The 15,630-nt window shown below is 30.7% G+C and overlaps 1 protein-coding gene across 1 annotated transcript in view; it reads left to right on the top strand.

Annotated features, from left to right (window-relative positions):
- LOC129957562 (cell adhesion molecule Dscam2-like) overlaps nt 1-15,630 on the top strand; it is a 670,734-nt gene that overhangs the window by 618,752 nt on the left and 36,352 nt on the right. The window contains exons 18-20 of the mRNA XM_056069925.1: nt 1,016-1,256; nt 2,414-2,512; nt 10,781-10,966. Coding sequence (XP_055925900.1) covers nt 1,016-1,256; nt 2,414-2,512; nt 10,781-10,966 — 526 coding nt within the window. The remainder of the gene's footprint in view (nt 1-1,015; nt 1,257-2,413; nt 2,513-10,780; nt 10,967-15,630) is intronic.

Raw genomic sequence — 15,630 nt, 5'->3', positions numbered from 1 at the left:
ATGACACATAGTGATATTCAATACATAAATGATTGGATAATCTACTTGAAACTACAAATTGCTTTTTGTGGCAATGGATTTTCAGTTTCTGATTCCTCTCATAAATTGGGCAGATAATTAGAGAAATCTTTTATCTTAAGCTTAAATAATACTAAAAATGGGCTGAGTTTTACTGAAACAATAAAATGTATCGTTCAAGATATAATAATTTCGGGAATTTAGCGAATTTAGCATTTTTAATCAATCGTGTCATTCTTGGCGAGTTATTTGGCGATTAATCTTTGGCAGGCGATTAACAGTATAAGAAATTCGAAGTTGTGATTTAAATGCCTTCTTCTCGACCGATTGAAACAAAAATTTGACGCAAAACTACAGTTGTAGTCATAAAATCTCATACAAAATTTAATATATTTAAATCTTTTTGTTTTTGATTTATCGCATATAAATACTCCTGAAAGGCAGTCAACCCCGCTGTTGAATTTGACACTATTGATGTTAAATCTGTGAGCGAAATTTTATGCATCATCTTTCTTTGTTTTATAGTTATCCTGCTGACTTATATTCGAACAGCTGTACAGACGGACAGAAGAACAGCTGTACTTCTGTTTTTTTTCTGAACAGATTTTACACAAAATGTGCTATAAATCTGAAAATTTGGAGTAATGACCAAATTTCAACCAAATCAAAATTCTTTAAATACCAAATCTCAATAGTCAAGCGCAAAGTGCTTTTGAGTTATCTTTGTTACAGACAGACGGACATTTTCAAAAATGTTTTGGAATTAAATTCGAATTTTTTTGACGGTTAATATACTTTCTCTATACTACGTATCCGAGAAAATAAAAAATAAAAATTAACAAATCTGTAGCGAGTAATGGAGGAAGAATCATTGCTAGTTCTGCCAGATGAATATAATCATCTCGGAACAACCCTGCTAATAAAACAAATAACAAAATAAACTTAAATGGATTGTATCATAACATTTGTTCATCTGTTTAACAATTCTCTTTTACAGCCTCCTCCCGATGACGTAACAAACGGAATCATCAAAGGATATTACATTGGATATAGAATTTCATCGACTTCCGAACCTTACACCTTCAAGCAAGTGGAACGATCTGCTGAAGGCCAACAGCAATCGACTTATATAACTGGACTGCAACCTTTCACCAAATACGACATCGTCGTCAAAGCTTATAACTCAGCTGGAGCGGGGCCTAAATCAACTAAAGTAACAGGGAAAACACTTGAAACTGGTAAGAAAAAACGATTTAGTGTTAAATTTCTGTTTATCCGTGATTTTTAATGTGATAGATGGTTTCATCCGAATGTTTAACAGAATTGGTGCTACCTAAACTATTCCCTCGATTCACACATTGTTGCATACAATTGCTGATTAAGCCGGAAGAATATAACATTTTAAGCTAATGCCCGTATTTGATTGGCTATAATTATAAGGTTCCCTCTGTTATAATTCCAACCCACGTATTTTGCTAAAAAGGAATAAATTTATGTCAATTATTATGGGACGAATTTCATTCCAAAAAAAGGAACTAGCTGGCAATAGCTGTTGAATTGCTCCAGAGATTTTTATAACGACAGACCGCTCTATTCAGCCATAAATACAAATAACACTGATTCTAATATTTTACATTTCAGATGCAAAATATAGTTTGTTGATATTCTTTGGAAACAAATTCCAGGCAGCTTTGATGCTATCTGCTTGAAGACTACATCAGAGGGGTTTTAACTTTTCAAAACAATGATGCATAGCTATAATTATAAGTTTAACCCTATTAGGATTTTATGTTTACATTTATACGCCATCAATTAAATAGTGTTTCAGTTGTGCTCATGCAGCATGTCCCCTCTCCCCGTTGCATCTTGACAGCCAATCAAAACGCTAGCCTTTTCAAACTCCTCAATAAGGATTGTAAAAAGAAAAGCCAGGAACTTCCGTTTACATAACCATTGGATCACATACGAAGACGCTTAAGTGTAATATTGAATGCCAAGCCTTCTGTATCTTCAATGATCTACCGGAGATTGAGCCCGCGGACTCAGGCTAGGCGCTCCTTGAACTACGTCATTAGCATTTCGATTGTTCTTTATTTACTTTCAACATTTTTAGTTCCACAGGTTAAGAAATTCAAGTACCCCGAGATCCATCTCTAAAGACGTCATCTAATAAACGTAGTATTTATTAAGCATATCATGTTTGAAACAAACATTGTTTTAACATGTTTGCATATCATGTTTGAAACAAACATTGTTTTAACATTTAATTTAATTTTATTCGATTTCTCAGGTATAAAGTTTCGAAATTTATTTAAAAATACACTTTTTTACATTTCAATTCCTGTTATATAAACTTTTCAAAACAAAATCTCATTTGTATTTTCCTTATTTTTAGCTCCTCCTACTTCTCCAGTTGTGCAAGTGGTTAGCTCGACTAAAAATTCCATCGATATCAAGTGGGAAAAAGATCCGAAAGATAAATCAGCAATAACAGGTAATAAAAAAAAATTGAAAATTTAGCAGTTTCAAAATAGTTTTTTCTCTTGCTATATTTTATTTGTATCATAAAAATATTTCTTATTTACTATAGTGCTCTGAAATGACCAGGACTAAAAGTTGTTGGTCACCACAAACCAGGAAAGTTTTGTGGTCACCACAAAACTTTCTGTCAAATTCTCTAATAAACCTGTCATGCCAAAAAATGCCTTTCATGGCATTGGCGTACAATAATTACGAAATATTAACCTGTGGGATTAATTCAGCATTTTTACTGAATCTGTTGTGTCATCCTTGACAAATTATTTGGCGTTTAATCCCTGACATACGACTCATAATATCCGAAAACTGAATTCTATTTTGGACGCATTTTTCCCAATCAATTGAAGCAAAAATCTGACTCAAATATACACTTGTAGTCACAAAAATCACATACCAAATTTGTTATATTTAAGTCATTACGTCTTCGAGTTATCGTTTTTATATATTTATAAAAGTATAGACCAGCAAACGATAAATCTTTTTTAGGATTTGGTACAAAATTTCATAAATATCTAGACTCTAAATGTTAATTCTGTGTATGGAATTTTGTCTATCGAGCTCTCTTCGCTTTGCAGTTATCATGTTAAATTATATCGAACAGCTGGACAGACCGACTCCTCTAAACAGATTTCATTCAAAATTTTTGTGGAAATCTACAAATGTGATACAAATATCATGTGCTAAATTTCAGCTGTCTAGATCAAAGCGCTTATAAATACAGACAGACATTTTCCAAACATGTGTTTTTCGAACTCGGAGAGATTAAAAAATGCGGAGATTCGCTAAAATGTAATGCTTGAATTTTTTTGACGATTACTATATTTTTACCACGTACACGAGAAAACCGATCGTTTTCAAGTACACTACATGATTTGAGCACATCTTCTCATTTAAGGTAAGTTAAGAAGCATCGCCAAAGAGAGGTCACCCACAATACCTCAGAGGCAAAATAAAAATAAACATTTATTATTATTAAAATACAAATATTTATTATTATTATTTAAAAATAAAAATTTAGTTTTTACTTTTATGATCCCTCTAAATTTAATTTTCAATACATAATGCAATCATTATCTAATCAGTCATTCAAAAAGTAATTTAATTTAATTTAATATAAAACCAATATAACAGCAGAATAATTTTAAAGTGAATAAAAAATATGAAATAATAGTTTACTAAAAAAAGTTAAACATTATTTTATAAATATTAAAAAATTCACTCACCTGTTTACATCAATAGAAAAATAAACGTCTACCAGATGAATAAATCTTTTAATCTACTAGATTTTTTTAATCTACTAGATGTAAACAATATTTTTCGATAATTAACAAATTCGTTTATCTATTTTTAAGGGCCGCGGTGGCCTGGTGATAAGTTCTCGACTTCAAAAACGGAATGTTTTAGGTTCGAGACTCGATTTCAAGAACCATCGTATAAGCGCATCTGGGGCACTTTAAATCCCTCGGGGCCAAACGTCCTGCCGCTAGTGTGGCATGGAAGTTTGGAGAGGGTGGTGCCAGCTCAGGTGTCGTACTCGTCATCTGACCGCGGTTCAAAATTGAGAGGTCCGTCCCAAAATAGCCCTAACGTTGCTTTAAAACAGACGTTAATATAAATGAACTGAACGTACACATTTTTAATTCTTAAGATAAAACATTTATCAAATTTAATCATTTATTTAAAGGTAAAAATTAAGTAATACTTTTTAAATAAAATATTACAATTTATTGAACTGTTTCACATTACTCTGTAAACTTATGAAACTTTACCATGAAAAAAACTCCTGAAAATATGTTTTTCGAATATTTTAAATTTTGATTACATTCACAAAAGGGAGAAATATTCTATTGAATATAAATTCATCAACAGAAGCATCTTAAATTTTAATTAAAACTTTTTGAATAATCTTAGAATGAAAACATTCTTATTCTCGTAATTCTTTTTTTTTTTTTTTACTTCTCTAAAACCTCTGACTTTATTAAAATCTATCCAGTTCATTACTACCCACGATGTTAAATATTTTCACTTCTTTTCATTTACCTTCAAAGAAACAAAGCTCTTCAGAAACCCTCACCGATATCCTTTACAATAAACAAATAATTCACAGAAATTCTCTAAAAGAGAAATATTCGATTCAATCTCAAATAAACTAACTAACTGGGAACATTCGTCCTGAATTGTATGTATCCCTAACTAACTGCCAATTACTAAAAGTTTCATGTTAAACCTAATTGCGAATCTCAAGATTCAGTTGTGTGCTTTACTTAGATTCATTCTGCTTTAAAGTTGTGTCAGGGTAACCATCTTTCTAATGATATCCGTTGGAAAAGTTTGTAGAAAAGACACGTTTGACTGCCATATTGATTTCCAATTTTTCACAATCGAACCATTTTCTTTGAAATGCTCAGAAGCAGAGCAACTAATTAGGTTTCTAGCAGATGTCACTTAAAATCGAAAATACATCGCGAAGCAGAATCGGAAAACGTGTTGTTATGCCTCAGGACTTTACGAGATGGGGGTTTTACTCTTCTGTTTTCTGTTGAAATGGGTTTATGCGTCCGTCTTTTGCAGCTAATATGCGAGCGAATTTGAATTATGCCGAATGTAATTATATCTTTTGATGTTTTTCATACATGGAATAGGAAATTTGTTTATTTCATCAGTCAGTTTTGTGCATTCTATTAAATCTGTAAACTACCCTTTAAAGAATGATCAAAAATATGCGTGGAAAAAACGCAAATTAGAAGCGTATCATTTATGCATATCACGTGTCGTTTGCCAACTGATTCTAAAACCTTTCGCTCTTTTGCGCATGCGTCAGGATGGGTTTAATTCGTCAAAATAAGGGTGAGAGGAAAGATAAAAGGAGGAGGTGCTTACATATAATAAAAAGTAAATTCGGATTTATTCGCGGATTTATGAGGCATAAATATTGCAGATAATTCGCAATACTATTGAAAGAGGATACTAATTCACAATAAAATATTTTAGAGTACTTTTTATTAATTATAAGGGACATAAACCTTAAATTATGATGAATAAAAGGAGGATTTCATCATAAGATTAAATTAAAATTAGGTAACTTATTTTTTTAGAAGATGACAATGATTTATGACAATGAGTATTCTTCAGATGCAATGAAGTCGACAACAAAAGAGTTATCTCCTTGAATTTCTAGTATACTAAAGCAATCTATCACTTTTTTTTTTGAGTGATTCGCTTTTTACCCTATATGCCTCCTCTGAAGTTATAGAAGGAGAGGAGTTAAGTAGATAGGACGGCGGCAAACCCTAGAAAAGTCCAGCTGTCAACAAGCGTGAGTGCCACCCTATGTTGAATTCCGCTTGTATGGTATATTCTTTGCATCGCAATACAATGCAGAAAACGTATTGTGAATTTTAGACGTCTTTCTCTCCAGTGATTGCGATTAAATCCGCACTTTGACTCAAATCAAATACAAGATCAAAATCAATACCTAACTCGATGAGTTTATTGAATTATCAGTCCTTATACACAATGATATGCCAACCAACAAATGGGCCGCATGTGATAGATTTGGTTCAATGTGTCCGATTAGAATGAAGACATGAGTTTGGATGAAAATCCGGATTTTTAATTTGTTTGCAGTTTCAAAATAAAAATACGTTTCTATTTCTATGTTATCTTTATTTTGTTTCTATGTCAATTAGAATCCAGATTAGAGCAAACTATTGACATGCAAATGATGCTTATTTATAAGCATTTAAAAACTTCAAATGCATTTTCTGAGGAACGAGTTTTTAATCATTCTACTGTACGAATATCGTCATATCTCAAAAAATAATCGAGATATCTTACTGAAATTTATTATTAGGGATCTTTATGTCATGCGGAATATAATAAACAGTGGATTTGATGCTGAATGCTCTAGAAGTAGATTTATGATAATTTATTATTAATATTGTTGAATAAAGTTCCAAAATTTCATAGATAATGTCAAATATTACGCCCTAAATTTTAATTTTGAATATAAAAAAACCCGAAAACTTTTAGTTTTGAATATAATTCTTAGATAACAATTAGTTACAATCTAAGATATGTTATACTTGTAATATTGCAAAGAAAAATGAAAAATTGTAATAATTTTTCATCTAGAACAATCCCAGCTTTTGTAAATAAATAAAATTTCTCCAAAATATAGATATATATTCAAATAATTTCACTTTTGCTCATCATTTTATCCTTATATTAATAAAAAACGTCATATCAAACATTAAAATACTTGGAGGATTGGGGGGTTAAAGACTCTAACCGTATCTAGTCGGATACTTTAACATACATCTGCGATTCTGAAGATTAATTTGTATGCTAAACTTTGAATTAGCAGTCTCCAACGCATACGGATAAGCAGATTTTCCTTCGATGGATTTCATCAGAAAATTTTAAGTATCTTCACATTTAATATTAAGACTGAATTGCTGCAACTTTTTATGCTTGTAATCATGGCGTTAGTTTATATTCGGACAGTCGGACAGACATACAGACTCCTTCTGAATGGATCTTTTTTTATAAAAATCGAATTTGATGGAAAGGCTATATACCAAATTTTTCACTGAGGAGCAGACAGTCATAACTCCAACCGGCGTGAGAGGTCTCACCAAGATTTCCTAGCAAACGCTCTAATAAACTTCTCATTCCAAAGAATGCCTTGTATGTCAATGGCGAGCAATAGTAAAGAAATATTAACTTTTAGAGTGAATTTAGAACGTTTACTTAATCTATCGCAGCCGGCGTCCTGGCATAGGGGTAGCACGTCTTCCCCGTGATCTGGGCTTCCCGGTTTCGAGTCCCGGTTTGGGCATGGTCGTTCTTCCGTTATTCTATCTGTGAAATGTGTGAATGTGTCCTCCTGTAAAAAGGGTTGTGCAAGCGAATGAGTGATGCGTGAGTAGCAAAATCGTACTCTTGACTCTCTACTATAAAAACAAGAGACGCTCCCCCTCCGGCTTAAATCGTTGTCTTCGTAACAACGGGCTTTCTGTGGCAAGTGCCGTAAGAAACAACAACAACAACAATCTATCGCATCATCTTTGGCGAGTTATTTGGCGATTAATCCATGGCACACAATTGTAGTATCCAAAATTCGAATCTGTGTTTTAGGCTCAATTTTCTCAACTAATTTAAACCAAAATTTGACACAAAACTGCACTTGTAGTCGCAAAATCCCATAAGAAATTTGATTTATTTAAGTCATTGCATTTTTGTATTATCGCGTTTACATGTTTTTGAAAATACAGACCGACAGACAGTTAACCTGTTGTTGGATTTGGATCAAAATTTGACAGGTGCTCTACAGCATAAATGTTAAATCCGTGTATCGAATCTTACTCATCTAGTTCTCTTTATTTTTAAGTTATGGTATTAATTTATTTTCGAACAGCCGGACTTTCTCTTAATAGATTTCTCACAAAATATGATAGAAATATGCAAACTTGATGTAAAGGCCTTATACAGAATTTCAACCATCTAGATCAAAGCGTCTTTGAATTATCTTTGTCACAGACAACCGGACATTTTCCAAAGATGTGTTTTTCTAACTCAGGAAGGACTAACATTGGAGATCACGTTGGAAAGTCACGAGATAAAATACGAGATCGTAATAATATATTTTAAGAACTCGGAAAGATCTGGAATGTAAATGAAATATAGAAATCCATTTTTTTTCCTAATTATAATACTTTCCTTTGTAAAAGAGAAAGTAGAAAGGCAATTAAAGCAATCATAATAAATTTTGAGAAATTTTATATTACTTTTTATCCAATTCTAAAGAAGTAAAAAAAAAATTGTCTACGAAATTACTTAAACTAAATGGAAAAATACTTCAAATATCCATTATTGCTTCCAAATATATCGAAAATACTTTTTTTATCTTTATATTACTTTAGCTTGAAAACAAACCGTTAATCTTATTCTCTTTCAAATATTATTGGTCATTAAGTCAAAAACAATCGATTCCTTTTAAATAATATTGTATTTTAACTTTGCTTTTTTTTTGGAACGCCTCCTTTTCTCCTAATAAACAATGGCTTTTCGACGGGGAGAGGAGAGACTAAATGCAGATAAAATGTCATCTCAACAGGATTCCACTTAGGTTTTCATTCGAAACATGAGTAATGAAAGTGGTTTCCATAGCAACGAACGCTTCTTCTCGCATTTCTCTATCCTAATAATGATTCTGACTGCCCTTACGTTATTCAGTCTCGGATTGTTTGTAATATGAAACAAACGAAAGATGTCTAATTATACGATGTAATAAATATATTTATAGGATTGCTGATTTTTTTATATATAATTCTTTATTCGAGTTAAAGTTTTGTATCTTATTTTCCTATCTGCTTTTCTGATATTTTCCGTTTCGTTTTTCTGATATTTCTATTTCTGTTTTGTTTCCTTTTGTACATTGGTGGGATTACGCATTTGTAAAAATGTCTGTTTCAAAAACCGTACCTCAAAATTTTTGATAATAACATTTTTTATAGTATTATTATAAAATTATAGTTTACAAGTCTATGTTTAATTACTAATATTTACAATCCTTATATTATATTTAAATTAATTACAGAAATTCAATAAAATAGTTCTTAGCCTCAATCGGAGTTCCAGTATTGTTAATTTTCACTTTTTCGTAAACAAAGTATACAAAGAGAAAATGTAATCGTAAAAAAAGAAAAGAAAAGTGAGTTAGATATTTTAAGAATCTTCTATATTTCATATTTCCCTAAATCGAAAAACACATTTCTTGAATTATGTCTATCTGTCTGTGAATACGATAAATCAAAAATGTTTTGAGCTAGATTGAAATGAAATTATTTGAAATGAAATTTGATCATGTATGATGAAATTTCATACAGGATCTGTACTCCAAATTTGTAAATTTATTTTAACCCTTTCTAGGCTGTAGGAAGTATGCTTCCCACCAAATTTGTCAATTTTTGTATGAAATTATGTAGGTTGACATAAGTTCTGACAAATTTTTTTAATAAGTCAGAAACTTAGATGCTTCAGTTCTTTATCTTACACAAAATGATGTGTCTTGATTTGTTACTTAATTATTAATTAACCAAATTAATTAATGAATCAAATTAAATTTATCTAATAAGCTAAATGAATCTCTTTTCTTATTCTATTCAAGCCTAAAAATATTTTAACATAATATGACTAGAAAAAAATGGCCCTTTATATGGTTAAAGTTTGAAGGAAATCCATTTAGTGGAATGTTATCTGTCCGGCTGTCAGAATATAATTTAACATCATAATTACGAAACAGATGGATACAATTTGGTACTCAGATTTAACATCTAAAGAGTATTGGCAAAGGGTGGACAGTTCATATTTTCATACTTTTACAAGTATGAAAACGTGATATGTCAAAAACGCAAAGATTAAAATATATGATTCTTTTTACCACAATTATGATTTTGTGACAAATCTTTATTTCAATCTGTCAGAGAAACGCCAAACAAAGCATGCATTCAGTAGTTTTTTGATTACATATAAAACGCATCACAGTAATTATTCGCCAAAGAAAAGAAAAAACATCGCCAAGGATAGCATTTAATTAGGCTCGATCATAAACTATTGCTCGCCAACGGCATGCGGTGTATCTTATCAAATATGGTGTTGACCGTATGTGCGCCTTTACTTTCTAAGTATATGATAAAATTTATCATACTTTTGAACTAAGCATGAAAAATCAAAATTGCAAAATGATTAGAATGAAAACGAAAAATATATAATATTTCATTTTCAGCTGCAAGAAAGCATTATTCAAATAGTAATCAATCATAACTGACCACCATAAATAAAACTATCTGAATCTGTGAAAGATAATTTGATTTTTTGGTTGAAGTTTATTCTAAGTAGTTATTCAGCTTCTTATTTTGGTTCGAAATAAATAAAGAAAAATAAACTAATAAATTCAATGGTAAAAAAAAACTATGATTTTTTTTCTTCTTTTTAGCTGTTCTTATTTTTTGTAACCAATTATTCCACAATGTTAAAACTGCATATAAACGTAGCACAGACAGTTCCATTTTGACAGTTTTTATTTGTTTTCTGATAAATTACCCCTTATTTCACTAACGTAGACTTTATCTTGTCTAATGATATTATCGAGATAAATGTTGCATGTGATAGCAATGTTGCCGATGCAGAATTTAAGTAATAAGAATCTCTTTTTCTTCAGAATATACTTTACATTACAAAACGGATGATGGCAACTGGCAGCACGAAAGGCTGAGCAGCGACGTCGAAAAGCACACCCTGAGGAATCTTCGCTGTGGCACAAGATACCACCTGTATATGACAGCTTCCAACAGCTTGGGAACTGGGGAACCAAGCGAAGCTGTTCCTGCACGCACTAAAGGAGCAGGTACTTTTTTTTTGTTTTCGTTGCTTATCGTTTCATGCAGACTGGAAGGCGAAACGTAATTTTATTGATTACATAAAGTTAATAATGGATATATCTTCTTACTGGTATTTGTCTCTAGAAAAACCCGTATCGTGGATAAAATAGCAGTTAAATTTATTTTCAGATCAAGCAATTTTAATTTAATATGATTTTTTTTTTTTTTCTTTTATAAAAAAATGAATGTTTCTTTTTCACTCAAACGATATAAAATTTGATTTCAGGATATATTGACTGTAAGAATGTTTAATTAATTTTTTCTGATCAGACAATTTTAATTTAATATGCATTTTTTTTTTCTTTTGTAAAAAAAAAATGATTTTTTTTTTCACTCAGACAATATAAAATTTGGATGCTGGGCAGATTGACTGTAGGAATGTTTAATTTTTTCAGATCAAGCGATTTTAATTTAATATGATTTTTTTTTTTCTTTTATAAAAAAATGAATGTTTCTTTTTCACTCAAACGATATAAAATTTAATTTCAGGATATATTGACTCTAAGAATGTTTAATTAATTTTTCTGATCAGACAATTTTAATTTAATATGCATTTTTTTTTCTTTTGTAAAAAAAAAATGATTTTTTTTTCACTCAGACAATATAAAATTTGGATGCTGGGCAGATTGACTGTAGGAATGTTTAATTTTTTCAGATCAAACGATTTTAATTTAATATGATTTTTTTTTCTTTTGTATAAGCATGAGTTTTTTTTAAATTATTTTTTCGCTCAGGTGATATAAAATTTTATTGCAGAATAGATTGACTGTAGGAATGTTTAATTAATTTTTTCAGATCAGACGATTTTAACTTAATATGAATCATTTACTTTTGTTAAAAAATGAATAAGTTTTTTTTTCACTCAGACGATATGAAATTTTATTGCAGAACAGATTGACTGTAAGAATGTTTAATTTTTTTTTTTTTTTTTTTTTTTTGATCAGAAGATTTTAATTTAATGAATTTTTTTCTTCTATAAAAATGAATGTTTTTACTCAGACGATATAAAATTGTATTGCAGGACATATTAACTGTAGAAATATTTAGTTAATTTTTTTCTCTTTAACCGGCAATTATTTAAAAGCTGAGAGTTACTTACTGTAAGATCCCCGGTAAGATTTGTAGGCGGACTTGTCAGAAAAGGAAATTAAGTATATCTCAAGAATTACTGCGAACTTTGGAACGAAATTTGATACACGTACATAAAAAGACCTGCTGAATCAAATTATTAAAAAATTCGTTCCTTTAATGGAAAGATATCGAGATAGTAGTTAATTAACTCGGTTAATTAGCTTGTCGGTTGCAAGAAACCTGTTGTTTTAATCTATTTCCATCGACACCAATTTTATGAAGCTGCAACAGTAAAACAAAGTTACAGAGGTGTCCCTTTTTTGTTGTTTTTGTTGACTACTGTACTATCGAATTCGCACTTTATTGCACTGCAGATAACTCACTAAGCCACCTGTAAATTCAACTTACTATTAAACAGATTCCACGAGTCATTTAAGCCGTAGAATACACAGTATTCTATTTTGGACACAGTCATCTTTACTACGCGTAAAATTTACATTATATGCTTTCACATGAGAATCGGTTATATGCAAATTGCAATGCACTCTTTGTATGTTCTGTTAATACTTTGATAGAGTTAGTTAGGCAGTCCTTACATTAAACCCTTAAATATTCTTTATATTATGTTCTTACATTAACCCCTTACATAAATCTCCGAATTTACTAAATCTTTTAATGTTATGACACATTCTATTTGGGATATTTGTTGTTCTTTCAATCCCTATAATAATATAAATGGCACCTGCGTTATCTAAGTTTTTTTATTCATTGTTATTTCTAATTGATTTTTATTTTATTTTTAATTACTTAATACCTATCCTTAATTCTAGATTTAAATGATAAAAATTCAGTAATTCAATGCATGGGCCAGACACCTCATTGTAAACGAAATGGTTATTAATTTACTTTATTTCAGGTCATAAAAATATGCATGGAGACATGATGTGGGTTTTGTTATTTATAACCGTTTTTCCTAAGAAATACCGTCGAATTCCGTTTATAAAAAAATGTCCTTTCAAAATTTATTATATCATCCTTTAAAAAAAACGAATTACGATAGTTATGTCTTATGATAAAACGCAAACATAAATTCCATGTTTTATAACAATAATCTGCCTATACAGTAATTGTTCTAAATTTGCTCGGATCCGAATGCTCGCGTTTTATAAATTTCCCCGATCATCATAATTGAGTTTCTAGCATTCAAAGCAATTACGGGGAATAGTTCTAGAACAGATCGTTAAAGCGCAGATTAACGGCATAATTCCGATTCATCATTCCAGAGGCTGATGAGTTACTGAAAGCATGCATTAGCGTTTGAACGTGCTTTTGTAATGCCTTTAAATTCGTTGGCAGTAATTGTTTCATACCGGCTAGATTATCCAGGGCCCCGGACTTCCATAATGGTGGAGATGATTGTCCGTTTCAGCATTAAAGGCTTTGACCTTTAGAATATATCGCCATGTATGGTGTAGTTAATATGGGAATAAGTGCTTGATTTTCAAATGCTGCTGTTTGTGATAGCCATAAAGGTATATACGGGTGCATATAGTTGTGGTGATCTTTTAAGCGTGCAAGAAAGTCTATATGGCATAATAGAAATAATACCTGGAAAACCGAGCTTTCTAGGCAGGTTTCTTTGTAAAAGATGTTTTTTCGGAGAAAATATTTAGATGCGAGGCTCATACTGATTACATATGAATGTTTTTCAATCTTACATGTACCTTACCAATCTTTCCTTTTCAATCTTACCTAAAGGCTTTGACCTTTAGAATATATCGCCATGTATGGCATAGTTAATATGGGAATAAATGCTTGATTTTCAAATGTTGTTGGTTGTGACAGCCATAAAGGTATATATGGTTGCATATAGTTGTGGTTATCTATTAAGTGTGCATGAAAGTCTATATGGCATATGGCATAGTAGAAACAATATCTGGAAAACTGAGCTTTCTAGGCAGGTTTTTTGTAAATGATGTTTTTAGAACAAAATATTTAGATACGAGGCTCATACTGATTACATATGAATGTTTTTTCAATCTTACCTGTATATGAACTGGCCAATTAAATAAAAAAAAGCATGAATACACTTAGTTTAACATTTTATTCGAAGCAATCTGCTATATTGCAGTATTCATTTTACAATTTATGTACTGTCGCTACTTATATTTTTGAACTATTTTTGAACTTTCACTCACTTTCACCATGGTGAAATCGGGTACGAGATGATGCTATATAATATTGACAGCAGGAGAGCAGATGGAAAAAGGCTCTAATATTTAGTTATAAAAAAATGTATGATTTTTGTGTAAAATCATGCTTTTTCAGGAAAGATACCTATATAGATAAACTTAAAAAGCAAAACTTCATCTAAATACAAAATTTGATCCAAATCCGAGCCGTTTCCGAGATATATGAAATAAATTTATGCATATACAAGAAATACTCGTTTAAAATTATAAGATAGTGCAGTAACTCATAAAAGAACGGTGCTCGTGGGAGTAGCATACCTTAAAAACTAGCTGCCTTTGGCCAGGGCTCAATACAGACGAACTATTGGAGGAAGGGGGTTATTTGCTCAAGAATATAGTTTGGGAATGTAAACTTTCTAGTGGGGTTTAGGTATCAATAAATAGCGCTAAATCGCCCTGGGATGAGACGTTTGGGATTACACTGAGTCATTACACGTCGCGTAATTTCATTTTAAATGCAAAGTTAGAGCGGATATTTTCAAACTTTAGTGAACTAATTTTGTAGGATGTAAAAAAGTATAAGTGTAAATGGCGACTTAACCCTTTCTAGAGCCGTGGGAAGTATGCTTCCCACCAAATTTATCAATCTTTGTATGAAATTATGTAGGTTGGCATAAGTTCTGACACATTTTTTTAGTAAGTCAGAAACTAAGATGCTTCAGTTCTTTATCTCAGATAAAATGATGTGTCTTGATTTGTTACTTAATTATTAATTAACCAAATTAATTATGCAAATTAAATTCTACTAATAAGCTAAATAGATTCCTTTTCTTATTCTAATTTCAAGCCTAAAAAATCTTTTAACATAATATGACTAGAATAAAATGGCCCTTTAAAGGGTTAAAGCTTCTTATTTCAATTTATAGTAAATTAGAGCAAGTATTTTCAAACTTTAATGAACTAATTTTGTAGGACATAAAAAAAGTATCAGTGTAAATGGCGACTTAAAGCTTCTTATTTCAAGTTACAATAAATTAGAACAGATATTTTTCAAACTTTATTGGACAAATTTCGAAGGAAATATAAGAAAGTATCAGTGTAGATAGTTATTTAAAGTTTCTATGATTGCCAACTGTCAACATTAAATCTCCACCAAACATAAAACAATCTATATATCATATACAGAATTATATAAAAATAATATAAAAACAGGCTGATCGGCAGAGTTTAGTCCTTTAAACTCCTTAAATAAGGTCCTTAAAAATATAGTATTGATAGAAAACAGGCTAATAAGTTTTGCAGATAATCGCAAAAGGAAAAGAGATCATGAGAGCAGAAAATCATAAAATCTAATGGCCTTTGGCCAG

The sequence above is a fragment of the Argiope bruennichi genome, chromosome 11, assembly GCF_947563725.1.
Source record: "Argiope bruennichi chromosome 11, qqArgBrue1.1, whole genome shotgun sequence".
In the NCBI taxonomy this organism is placed as follows: Eukaryota; Metazoa; Arthropoda; class Arachnida; order Araneae; family Araneidae; genus Argiope; species Argiope bruennichi.
The sequence above is the reverse complement of the archived record's forward strand: the minus strand, read 5'-3'. Positions and strand labels throughout refer to the sequence as shown.